This window comes from Salvelinus sp. IW2-2015, linkage group LG4q.1:29 (genome assembly GCF_002910315.2).
Source record: "Salvelinus sp. IW2-2015 linkage group LG4q.1:29, ASM291031v2, whole genome shotgun sequence".
Taxonomy (NCBI): Eukaryota; Metazoa; Chordata; class Actinopteri; order Salmoniformes; family Salmonidae; genus Salvelinus; species Salvelinus sp. IW2-2015.
The window spans coordinates 10,576,405-10,588,713 of NC_036842.1; the positions used below are offsets into that span (position 1 = coordinate 10,576,405).

Consider the following 12,309-nt stretch of genomic DNA (forward strand, 5'->3'; position numbering starts at 1 on the left):
CCACACTCATTGCCTCTTATCTAGCCCAACCACAGTATATATGGGGCTGCAGTATTTAATGCATACTGAAATAAAAGGTATTTCTGCACCATCTATGTGCTGCCCCTTGCAAATCATTGTAAATTCAACATTTTCATGATTTGAGGACAGTGCCATTTATGACAACCGACATTCGGCAATATTTGCTTTAGTTTCTGTCAGGCCCATAATTCGCTCAGAACTCTTGAACTCTGGAAATGTGTCTCCTACCTAAAACTGGAGAACCAAGTAAACATTTGGATAATTTCACGAGTACGTCCCTACTTTCACAGTGTGAGGGGTCACCACTAGAAGGGATCCAGCTTAATGTCAGTGATGTCAAGCTTCCGCGAGAGTATGAAACTTGTCTGCCAAAATTGGGACTTGAGAGCAGTGTTGCCATGTTCGCAGTTTTCACACATTTGGGCTACTTTGAAAACGATGTCGCGGGTGAAAATGTATATGTCGTGGATTRCGAGTTTTTGGGCTATGTCTAAGTTGCACCGCGGCCGCCATGGCATTTCTCTTAAAAATATATATATTTCACTGTGACCTCCTGCTGACTGTCAGGCAGTGAGGCAGGCTGTTGTTGAGTGTGTGTGTGTGTGTGTTGAGAGAGCACAACAGCTATTGGCCGAGTCACGCGAGCGAGAGGAGAGCRAGCAGCACATTGTCACAACTTTTTACCAGTTGTATATAGGCTATTTAGATTGTTATTATGGAGACACACTTTTTGCATAAAACATATTAATACCCTAGAACTGATGCACATAAATAAATGATGGCGGCAAAGCACTGGAAAACGACTTTGGGCGTCCTTGGGTCTCGGGGATGCCCGAGTGGAAATTTGAAATGGAAGTTATGGAACTCCCTCACCTAGTCTTTTTATGGGAAAAGTCCTCAACGAAACTGACATTAGGCTAAATGTGAAGAATGATACATTTGCCTCTGTTGGCCATCATGGAGCTATTAATGTATATGCCATTGTAGGCTACAATTTGATACAGTAAATATGTTGAAATGACGATATCACTGTCATTACAACTAAWTGTGTGCCACTTGTGTAGCCTACCTGAAGCTGGCAAACCAATTTAATAAATAGCCTATTCCTATAATTCCGTTTATTGTAGTTGTAGCATTGTGTTGTTATGCATTAATGGACATCATAAATTAATTAAATTAGAAATTACCAAAGTTCTATCGCAGTTGCCGATCGATCAGTTGTTAGAACGCGTTAGATTGACAGTAACAGTAAGATTTGGCKACAGGTAAAACAAATTCAAAAAAATAAACTGGCTGTTGCTGACAAGCATATTCAGGTCATATACATATTATTAATAATTAATTCAGTGATTGATATTATGAACCCATCCTCAGTAGCCTATTCCACCAGGCTATTGGAAAACACAAGCACATCTTACCTCTTAATCTCTTCACTATTCATGTTGAATAAATTAGTCTGTTAATTTGAATTAAGCAAGCTGCTAAATCGTTCAGTTTACATCTTGCCTAAATCTTGTCTAGGCTACTGTGGACTATCTGAAATTAGATGTAGGCATATCAGGGGCTATCGGCTACCTGCCTTTATCCAAGCAAACCATAGCAAAATTGAATTACAATCATAAACCCAGGACATTAGACTTAACATTTGGCACATAATAACAACACAATTGCCAGAAAATAGATTTCGAGATCCTCTGTYCAACTTTCATCACTCAAACTCTTCTGTCTGATTTATTTAAGCAATAAGGCCAGATGGGTCTGATATAAGGTCTGATATATGGCCAATATACCACGGGTAAGCAATGTTCTTTGCAAGACGCAATGCGGGGTGCCTGGATACAGCCCTAAGCCGTGGTATATTGGCCATATAGCACAAACCCCTGATGTGCCTTATTGCTATTATAAACTGGTTACCAACGTAATTAGAGCAGTAAAAATAAATATTTTGTCATACGCGTGTTATACGGTCTGATGTACCACGGCTGTAAGCCAATCAGCATTCAGGGATCGAACCACCTAGTTTAGGGGATTTATTTATTTATTTACAATTATAAACCTGGTTCTATCCCTGAATTCAGCCAATCAGACCATATACCACGGGTATGACAATCATTACTTTTTACTGTTCTAATTATGTTGGTAACCAGTTTATAATAGCAATAAGGCACCCTTAATAAGGGCAAATTATATTTTCCTCATGCCACATATTCCAATTCCTTTATGTCATGTCATAGCTTGCAATAATTATTATTTTGAGTAAACACTAAGCGCGGAAATCGACTCTGCCGCTTGAGCATGCTTTTGCGGCACAGTCGATAGCGCGCCGGACTCCCTGCTGTTTCATTACATTGGTGTCAGAAGTGATCGGACCTTTCATCCACGACAGTGCGTGTGCTTGGCCGGTGAGAGTCGCAAGCTAGCGCGAGGACGCGCTTTTTGAAAGGAGGGAGTAGTGTAACGACCCTGGGTTTATAAGCGCGGAAATCGAGCACGAGCATGCTTTTGCGGCACAGTCGGACCTCGGGCTAGAAGGTCGAGGGTTCGARACCTGCTCCCTGCCTGTTTCATTACAATATTTTCCTGCAACCCACCTCACCCAATGTGGTACGGATCTGCTATTTTTATACTTTAGAATCGGAACCCCCATCAGAAGCTAGCCAGCTAACTAGCTACTAGTCAGTCAGTTAGCCACTGCTAGCGGTCTTCCCCGTTAACTCGAACACCAGCCAGCTTCAGCTCGGTCAATACCTGCCAGTCTGCACAGCGCGTTATCAACCCAGAGCATATTGGGCTGCTTTTTCTCTACCTCATCACCGGATTCCTGCCGCAAGTCCTGGTCCATTACACCGGATCATCGCAGCTAGCTAGCTGCATTCGAGTGGCTACTGCTGGCTAACGCCTCTGTCCCGGAGTAAGCAACCGGTTAGCCTTGAGCTAGCCTCGAGCTAGGCCCATCTCCTGGCTAGCCGAAGAGGTCTACCAGCTAATTCTTGGGCTATAATACCTCTTTTGCCAATTGGCCTGGAACCTTTATTGCCGACACAGAGCCCCACCGATCCATCACGATTGGTCTGCCAACAGGAATTGTCCGAGGTGGTTTCAACAGGCTTTTCCTGTTGCGACGACGCCGAAGGCCCACCTGCTAGCCCGGGCCCTTAAGCTGTCTGAATCGCTGTGTCTCCAGCTCGCCTAGCATAGTAGCGACTACCGAACGGCTCCCTGACTCACCTATTGATGCTCATTGGACCCTATGATCACTCGGCTACACATGCCTCTCCCTAATGTCAGTATGCCTTCTCTATTGCTGTTTAGGTTAGTTATTATTGTCTTATTTCACTGTAGAGCCCCCAACCCTGCCCAACATGCCTTAGATAGCCCTTTTGTCCCACCTCGCACAAATGCGGTGACCTCACCTGGCTTAACTGGTGCCTCTAGAGACAAAACCTCTCTCATCGTCACTCAATGCCTAGGTTTATCTCCACTGTACTCACATCCTACCATACCCTTGTCTGTACATTATGCCTTGAATCTATTCTTCCACGCACAAAAATCTGCTCCTTTTACTCTCTGTTCCGAACGCACTAGACGACCAGTTCTTATAGCCTTTAGCCATACCCTTATCCTACTCCTCCTCTGTTCCTCTGGTGATGTAGAGGTTAACCCAGGCCCTGCAGTCCCCAGCACCACTTCTATTCCCCAGGAGCTCTCATTTGTTGACTTCTGTAACTGTAAAAGCCTTGGTTTCATGCATGTTAACATYAGAAGCCTCCTCCCTAAGTTTGTTTTATTCACTGCTTTAGCACACTCCGCTAACCCTGATATCCTAGCTGTGTCTGAATCCTGGCTTAGGAAGGCCACCAAAAATTCAGAAATTTCCATCCCCAACTACAACATTTTCCGACCAGATAGAACTGCCAAAGGGAGCGGAGTTGCAATCTACTGCAGATATAGCCTGCATGGTTCTGTCATACTATCCAGGTCTGTGCCCAAACAATTCGAGCTTCTACTTTTAAAAATCCACCTTTCAAGAAACAAGTCTCTCACCATTGCCACTTGTTATAGACCCCCCTCAGCCCCCAGCTGTGCCCTGGATACCATATGTGAATTGATTGACCACCATCTATCTTCAGAGTTCATACTGTTAGGTGACCTAAACCGGGATATGCTTAACACCCCGGCCGTCCTACAATCTAAGCTAGAGGCCCTCAATCTCACACAAATGATCAAGGAACCTACCAGGTACAACCCTAAATCCGTAACCATGGGCACCCTCTAGATATCATCCTGACCAACTTGCAACTTCAACCAGGATCTCAGCGATCACTGCCTCATTGCCTGCGTCCGTAATGGGTCCGCGGTCAAACGACCACACCTCATCACTGTCAAACGCTCCCTAAAACACTTCAGCGAGCAGGCCTTTCTAATCGACCTGGCCCGGGTATCCTGGAAGGATATTGACCTCATCCTGTCAGTAGAGGATGCCTGGTTGCGCTTTAAAAGTGCTTTCCTCACCATCTTAAATAAGCATGCCCCATTAAAAAAATCTAGAACTAAGAACAGATATAGCCCTTGGTTCACCCCAGACTTGACTGCCCTTGACCAGCACAAAAACATCCTGTGGCGTTCTGCATTAGCATCGAATAGTCCCCGCGATATGCAACTTTCAGGAAAGTCAGGAACCAATATACACAGTCAGTTAGGAAAGCTAAGGCTAGCTTCTTCAAACAGAAATTTGCATCCTGTAGCACTAATTACAAAAAGTTTTTGGGACACTGTAAAGTCTATGGAGAATAAGAGCACCTCCTCCCAGCTGCCCACTGCACTGAGGCTAGGAAACACTGTCACCACTGATAAATCTACGATAATCAATCATTTCAATAAGCATTTTTCTATGGCGGGCCATGCTTTCCACCTGGCCACACCTACCCCGGCCAACAGCTCTGCAGCAACTTGCCCAACCCCCCCCCCCCTTCTCCTTCAACCAAATCCAGACAGCTGATGTTCTGAAAGAGTTGCAAAATCTGGATCCTTACAAATCAGCTGGGCTAGACAATCTGGACACTCACTTCTAAAATTATCAGCTGAAATTGTTGCAACCCCTATTACTAGCCTGTTCAACCTCTCTTTCGTATCGTCTGAGATCCCAAAGATTGGAAAGCTGCTGCGGTCATCCCCCTCTTCAAGGGGGAGACACTCTAGACCAAAACTGTTATAGACCGACAGTTGAAGTCGGAAGTTTACATACACCTTAGCTAAATATATTTAAACTCAGTTTTTCACAATTCCTGACATTTATTGGCCCATTCCTCCTGACAGAGCTGGTGTAACTGAGTCAGGTTTGTAGGTCTCTTGCTCACACATGATTTTTCAGTTCTGCCCACAAATGTTCTATAGGATTGAGGTCAGGGCTTTGTGATGGCCACTCCAATACCTTGACTTTGTTGTCCTTAAGCCATTTTGCCACAACTTTGGAAGTATGCTTAGTGTCATTGTCCATTTGGAAGACCMWTTTGCGACCAATCATCATCTGCACATCTATCACTCCAGTGTTAATGCTAAATTGTAATTCTTTCGTTCGCCACTATGGCCTATTTATTGTCCACCTCCCTAATCTTCTACATTTGGACACACTGTACATATATCTTTATATTGTGTTATTGACTGCGTTTGTTTAGGTGTAACTCTTTGTTGTTGTTTTTGTCGCAATGCTTTGCTTTATCTTGACCAGGTCGCAGTTGTAAATGAGAACGTGTTCTCAACTGGCCTAACTGGTTAAATATAGGTGAAATAAAAAATGTAAAAGATGCTATTTTTAGCTTGGGTAGCTAAGTATACATCTTCTGACCAGTTCCCTACGCTCAAGCATTCAGTAGTTTCTCAGTGGCTCAAGCCATGAATTGACCCTTGCCTCTCCATCTTCAGAGGATGCAGCTTTCAAAGACTTGGCCTCTATTGTTTTACCTGTCATGTTTGTTTTTGCTGTTGAACCGCTTTGAGATTCTATGAAACCACTTTGAATCGCTTTGAGCGCTATGAAAAGCGCTATGGAAATTATAATACATTATTCTTACTTTGTGGCTGTGGTAACGACGAGATGTTGATTTCGAGCCAACCACAGAACGCTGCAGAGCTGATGGCGGGCAACCACGGACTGTCTATCACGCGGGAGGTTTAAACAGTCCTGCTTGGGTTCAGAKAAGTAAAGTTGGCGTCTTACTTGTTTACTTTTTCTATTAATTTATACCACCGATTTTTGGGTTGCCTATTTCAGCAATTACTTGGGGAGATGTCACACGAAAGGTATGTTATAGAATTCACAACCATATCTACATTTTTGAGATGTTGATTGCTTGGTATGGGTGGGAGCATTCTAGAATGCAGTGCGAATTGTTCCAGCTTGGCATTTGTTAACGATTCGTCGTGCAATGCAGGACTCAAATGAAAATAGTMATTATTGTTCATGATAAGGGCACAAGTACAGTTCGAGCAAAAATATAGCCGATAATACCAAAAATGCATTGGCAGACACAACAATCGAACGCACGCGCTCTCAACACGAGGAGGAGGCTAGCACATCGGAATTGTATCATTTACGTTCTAAAACAACTTTATAGCTAGGAACACTAATGTAAAACTGTATTGCATAGCTACGTCTTTTTTTGGAGTGATATGGCGATTTTTTTGGGGGGGGGTTGAGATTAGCTACTAAAATGGAACGCCCGCAAACATTATGGCGGGCATTCATTTACATTGTAGCGAGAGAACGTGAACTATCTAACTACACTTTGCTAATTAGCTACATTGTGTCACATCCCGGGTAATACAACATGCTCACAAAGATGGGTTGGTACAATTTGTGGAACGTTCCAACAGGAATCTGTAACAAAAACTTCGTAAATAACACGGTTGCCAACAAACAACGCGTACAAAGTTGTGTAGCGGCCGAATAAGATGCAAATCAATTCACCTTCGGTTAGCAGATGTTAATGCAGTGTAGCGAAATGCTTGTGCTTCTAGTTCCGACAATGCAGTAATATCTAACAAGTGATCTAACAATTCCCCAGCAACTACCTAATACACACACATCTAAAGGGATGGAATATGTATATATGTGGCCGAGCATCATAGGCAAGGTGCAATAGATGGTATAAGGTACAGTATATACATATGAGTTGAGTAACGTAAGATATGTTAACATTATTAAAGTGGCATTGTTTAAAGTGACTAGTGATCCATTTATTAAAGTGGCCAGTGATATGAGTCTCTTTGTAGGCAGCAGCCTCTCTGAGTTAGTGATTGCTGTTTAGCAGTCTGGTGGCCTTGAGATTGAAAAACAGCTTCTATCTCTTGGTCCCAGCTTTGATGCCCCTGTACTGACCTCSCCTTCTGGATGGTAGCGGGGTGAACAGGCTGTGGCTCGGGTGGTTGTTGTCCTTGATGATCGGGTGCTGTAGGTGTCTTGGAGGGCAGGTAGTTTGCCCCGGTGATGCGTTGTGCAGACCGCACCACCCTTTGGAGARCCTTGCTGTTGAGGGCGGTGCAGTTGCTGTACCAGGTGGTGATACAGCTCGACAGGATGCTCTCGATTGTGCATCTGTAAARGTTTGTCAGGGTTTTAGGTGACAAGCCACTGTTGCGCCGCCTTCAGCACACCCTCTTTGTGGGTGGACACTTTCAGTTTGTCTGTGGTGTGTACGCAGAGGAACTTAACTTTCCTCCTTCTCCRGTACTGTCCCTTCGATGTGGATAAGTGGGTGCTCTCTCTGCTGTTTCCTGAAGTCCACGATCATCTCCTTTGTTTTGTTGACGTTGAGTGAGAGTTTGTTTTCCTGACACCACACTCCGAGTGCCCTCACCACCTCCCTGTAGGCTGTCTTGTCATTGTTGGTAATCAAGCCCATTACTGTTGTGTCGTCTGCAAACCTGATGATTGAGTTGGAGGTGTGCATGGCCACGCAGTCATGGGGGAACAAGGAGTACAGGAGAGGGCTGAGCACACACCCTTGTGAGGCCCCAGTGTTGAGGATCAGCGAAGTGGAGATGTTGTTTCCTACATTCACCACCTGTGGGCGGCCCGTCAGAAAGTCCAGGACCCAATTGCACAGGGCGGCTTTGAGACCCAGGGCCTCCAGCTTAATGATGAGCTTGGAGGGTACTATGGTGTTAAATTCTGAGCTGTMGTCAAAGATACTGGGTAGGGAGTGGGCTATTTCATTAAGTTTTTCACTCACCACGTTTATTCTGAAAAATGTCTCTCCTCACTCTGGTAGCCTGTTGACAAACATTAAGAATAAGCTACGTGGTGAGTTGATGCCTATTCGGCAGCTAGTTAGCTAGGTGAATTGATCATTCTACTTTGTATGCGTTGTTTTTTGGCAACCTTGTACTTTACAAAGTGTTTGGMCAGATTCCTGTTGGAACGTTCCACAAATTATACTCACCCCACAAAGATTTCTGTTTTTATCATTGTCCCATTATTTTTGTATCAGGTCTTTGCAGGAGTTTCCCTGCCTGAATGAGAATTTGGAGGGATCGATGCTGTCCCTCTCACAGAAGAGAAAATGGAAAAAGAGACAGTACTTTGGCGAATGTCTGGACACGGAGACCACCCCTCACGAGCTCATTCAGCAGTGGTCACCACCTCACAAGCAGCGGGTGGTCTGCAAGGGCAAAGAGAACGAGGATAACCAGTTGGTGCTTGCCAGGCGACCAAGGACAAGGATGGAGTTTTCAGGTGTGTATAGCCATGTGTTGGGAGGAATACAACAAGCTTAGAAAAACGTAGCTAATTATCTGGAATTCTTAAGAATTATTCTGTTTCAGGGAAGTCACTATTTGAGCAAGTTATTGATTGTTTGACGTTGTTTTTATGGCAGGCTTGTCCTGGGACAGTCTCCCAGATGAGTTGCTGTTGGGAATCCTGTCCTGCCTCCCTCTGCAGGACCTTCTCAGGATGTCCCGGGTCTGCAAGCGCTGGCATCGCTTGGCGTAAGTCTTTGACCATTCAACTGTCTTTTTAAACTACTTACATAGTACATTGTGGTATTTCTGCTTGAACATCTTAGATATCACACTGTTTTTCTAACACAGGYAAATAGATCAGCAAAATATATCGGAGTATGTCATTAAATCTCTACATGTTTTTGTGCCTGGCAGGTTTGATGAGTCTCTGTGGCATAGTGTGGATCTGGTAGGGAAAGCCCAGCTAGATCAAGCTCTTGGGCAGATGCTTACGGTTGGAGTACTGGGTCTGCGCTGCCCCCATACCTGCATTGGAGAACCATGTTTCACCCACACACAGTAAGTCCATACATATAATGGGGATACAGAGGTATCTGTTGTAGGTGAACACAGACAATTCTATTTGTCTTATGTAATTTTGTCTGTTATTTCAGACACCTGCATGTCCATCACATGGATCTCTCCAGCTGCACTGTCACAACCCCGGTTCTAGATGACATCATCTCCCGTTGCAGGCTGCTAGAGAATCTAAGCTTGGAGRGACTGGAGCTCTCTGACAACATTGTTCAGTGAGTAAAGAAGACAAATGCTCTGTTTACAATTATGATCTGTTATAATGATGTATTGTTTAGGGAGCATTCAGAATGACTCAAAACAGTCTTCCTCTACCCATCAGTTCCCTATCTCAGAATACTGAGCTGGTACGGCTCAATCTGTGTGGCTGCTCTGGATTCTCCCCCGACTCGCTTAGTCAGATTCTCAAATCCTGCTTACGGTAAGCTTAGTCTTTCAATTTCTAATTGTTTTATTTGATTATTTTGAATGTGTTCAAATGTCTAAGTATTTCTGAATGATAGCATAATCTCTTTAACTGGCTGTTTAAACCATGATCTGTACATTGGTAAACTAATACATAACTTTGTTGCTTTCCCTTTTTCCGTTCCTATACCAAGGCTTGAAGAGCTGAACTTGTCGTGGTGTGACTTCAGCACTGATCATGTGAAGGCTGTTGTCAGTAACATCCCCTCCAATATAACCCAGCTCAACCTCAGTGGCTACAGACAGAACCTTACTATGGAAGGTGGGGAAAAGCTGTGGCATTGACCATTTTCCCTCTGCCCGTTTTTGATTATCTCTGATGAGTTTAATTTACCAATGGCCTCTTTTCAGATGTGAAAGACTTGGTGGAGAGATGTCCTAACCTCGTAAATCTGGATTTAAGGTGCGTTCATACTGCATGTCCTGAGCTGGGCTGAAATGTGGATCCACATGATTGCTTTGGCCATGACATTATTTGACATGGATACTGTACAACTACTGTTTCTTCATACCATATTCTCATTATGATATCTTGTCTGTGTATTTGTGTTAGTGACAGTGTTCTGATGACGAGCTCCAGTTTCCCCATCCTCCAGCAGCTGCAGTCTCTTAGACACTTAGCTTTGAGCCGCTGCTACCAGATTCACCCTGCTGCCTTAGCGTAAGTCACAGACAAGCTCTCAAGTCATAATATGAATGCTTTAGTAGTYTTGTTGCTTTCCTTAGCTGCCAATTTCTCTTTTTTTTTGTTGTTGCACTAACTAAGCCTGTTGTTTATTTCAGTGATTTTGAGAMGTTCCCAGAGCTGCAGACGTTGGAGGTATACGGGCTGGTCCAGGACACCTACCTGCCAATCCTGAGTAAAGGTTTGCCCCGTCTCCAAATCAACACCCGGCCCTTCTCAAGCGTGGCCCGTCCCACCGAGGCCACCCGGAGGGACCGCACCATGTGGGGCATGACTTGTCGCTTGGTGTTCAGACCCTAGCCATAACGCCTTCCTAACGCTGTCACTAACATGTCATAACTCATTTCTGTCTGATGTGGTCATGATATAGGAGGAATATTAGCTATTTTTWGTGTGTCCGTGTCAGACATTGTGTCTATGAATATTCCATAGAGCCTTTTGCAATTTGTTGTACACTGACACCAATTGTTCTGTTGAAGATGCCTGTTGTGCTGTGCTTTTGTCAGCACTTATTTTTGTTTTATAATGGTGGGCATTGGGTCTAAGTTATTATTGTAATAGGACATGTCCTTCAGATACACAGTAGTGAACGTTTTTAAATGCTGGTAAATTGYTTTTCTCCACAGTAACGCTACTTGAATACCATGCAACTGAATTCATAAGATTTTAAAGCGTTCCTGTTTTAGAAATATTTGAACCCTGATAATGTTGAAGACAGAGCTTGTAGCTTTCAGGGAAATAACTTTTAATTTTTTACTTGAGATAATCATAAATTCTGATTTATAGGCTGCTGATAATGTATCCATAATCTGGCCAATTTATTGACTTCCGAACATTCCAAAGACAGTAAACTGTGCAAAACTTAAAAACTTTATAGATTGATMATGTTTGTTCATTCTGTAATGTTTTACCAACTGGATAATGGAACATCAGTTCCAGTTACTGTCTATCAGCTGTAAGCAGTGTTTGCCAGAAAGACAAGGAAGATTTTGGTCCGAGTTRGATTATTGCATAGGTGCACCACCATTGTAGCTGGTGAAATCTCTTCCTCATGATGCAATGGTTAGAATTCTCCTTTTAAAGTGTTTATAAAATACAAATCTGCATTTGAAGGCCAATGTTAAATAATGATGCCATTTACTTGATCTGTTTATTTTAAAGGGAAAAATCAATTTACTTCAACCTCAGTTTACTTCAACCTCTACTTCCAAATCAATGTTATTGGTCACATATATTTAGCTGCTGTTATGGCGGGTGTAGTGAAAATGCTTATGTTCCTAGCACCAACAGTGCAGTAGTATCTAACAATACATGCAAATCTAAAAGTAAAATAATTGAATTAAATGTATAAATATTAGATTGCTCAATGTCAAGAGTGGCATTGACTAAAATACAGTAGAATAGAACACAGTATATACATATGAGATGAGTAAAGCAGTATGTAAACATTTAACCTGTTTGACAGAATAAAAGCTGAGGTGGTTATAATGTATACAAAAGTCTAGATCGGTTGACATTTTTGTGGAAATACAAATGTAATCTTGTCCCTAAATTAGGTACTGAATATGAGAACGTGCACTACACTACAGGCATATAATGTAGAAGAAAATGCTAGTCTCTGCCACAGGGGGGGCACTAGCTATGTATGGATCTGAGCTGTGTCTGGTCTGGTTCCTGTTTGTGCTCACATTTGGTTTAGATGTTTAAGAAAATGTAGATGTTTCTTTTTAATTCATGCATTGACAAATAAGATGCACTGTCAATGTCTAAATAAATGTTTTATTTAAAGAGTTCTGWGATCATGTTTTGATTTCACACAATTT

At 43.1% G+C, this 12,309-nt stretch overlaps 1 protein-coding gene across 3 annotated transcripts; it reads left to right on the top strand.

The window, feature by feature from the left end:
- The first annotated feature begins 5,911 nt into the window (after positions 1 to 5,911).
- On the top strand, positions 5,912 to 12,276 carry skp2 (S-phase kinase-associated protein 2, E3 ubiquitin protein ligase). 3 transcript variants are annotated; one of them, XM_023983671.2, is made up of 10 exons: positions 5,912 to 6,321; positions 8,511 to 8,755; positions 8,898 to 9,009; positions 9,178 to 9,321; positions 9,417 to 9,551; positions 9,659 to 9,757; positions 9,936 to 10,063; positions 10,153 to 10,204; positions 10,361 to 10,462; positions 10,585 to 12,276. In XM_023983671.2, exons 1-10 carry the CDS (start codon positions 6,308 to 6,310, stop codon positions 10,784 to 10,786), a joined length of 1,233 nt encoding a protein of 410 aa, XP_023839439.1. In that variant the 5' UTR covers positions 5,912 to 6,307; the 3' UTR covers positions 10,787 to 12,276. The 3 variants fall into 3 exon arrangements, with proteins under 3 accessions (XP_023839439.1, XP_023839440.1, XP_023839438.1); XM_023983672.2 differs by having other exon boundaries at positions 5,912 to 6,220; positions 10,355 to 10,462; XM_023983670.2 differs by having other exon boundaries at positions 5,913 to 6,321; positions 10,355 to 10,462.
- The last annotated feature ends 33 nt before the right edge of the window (positions 12,277 to 12,309 follow it).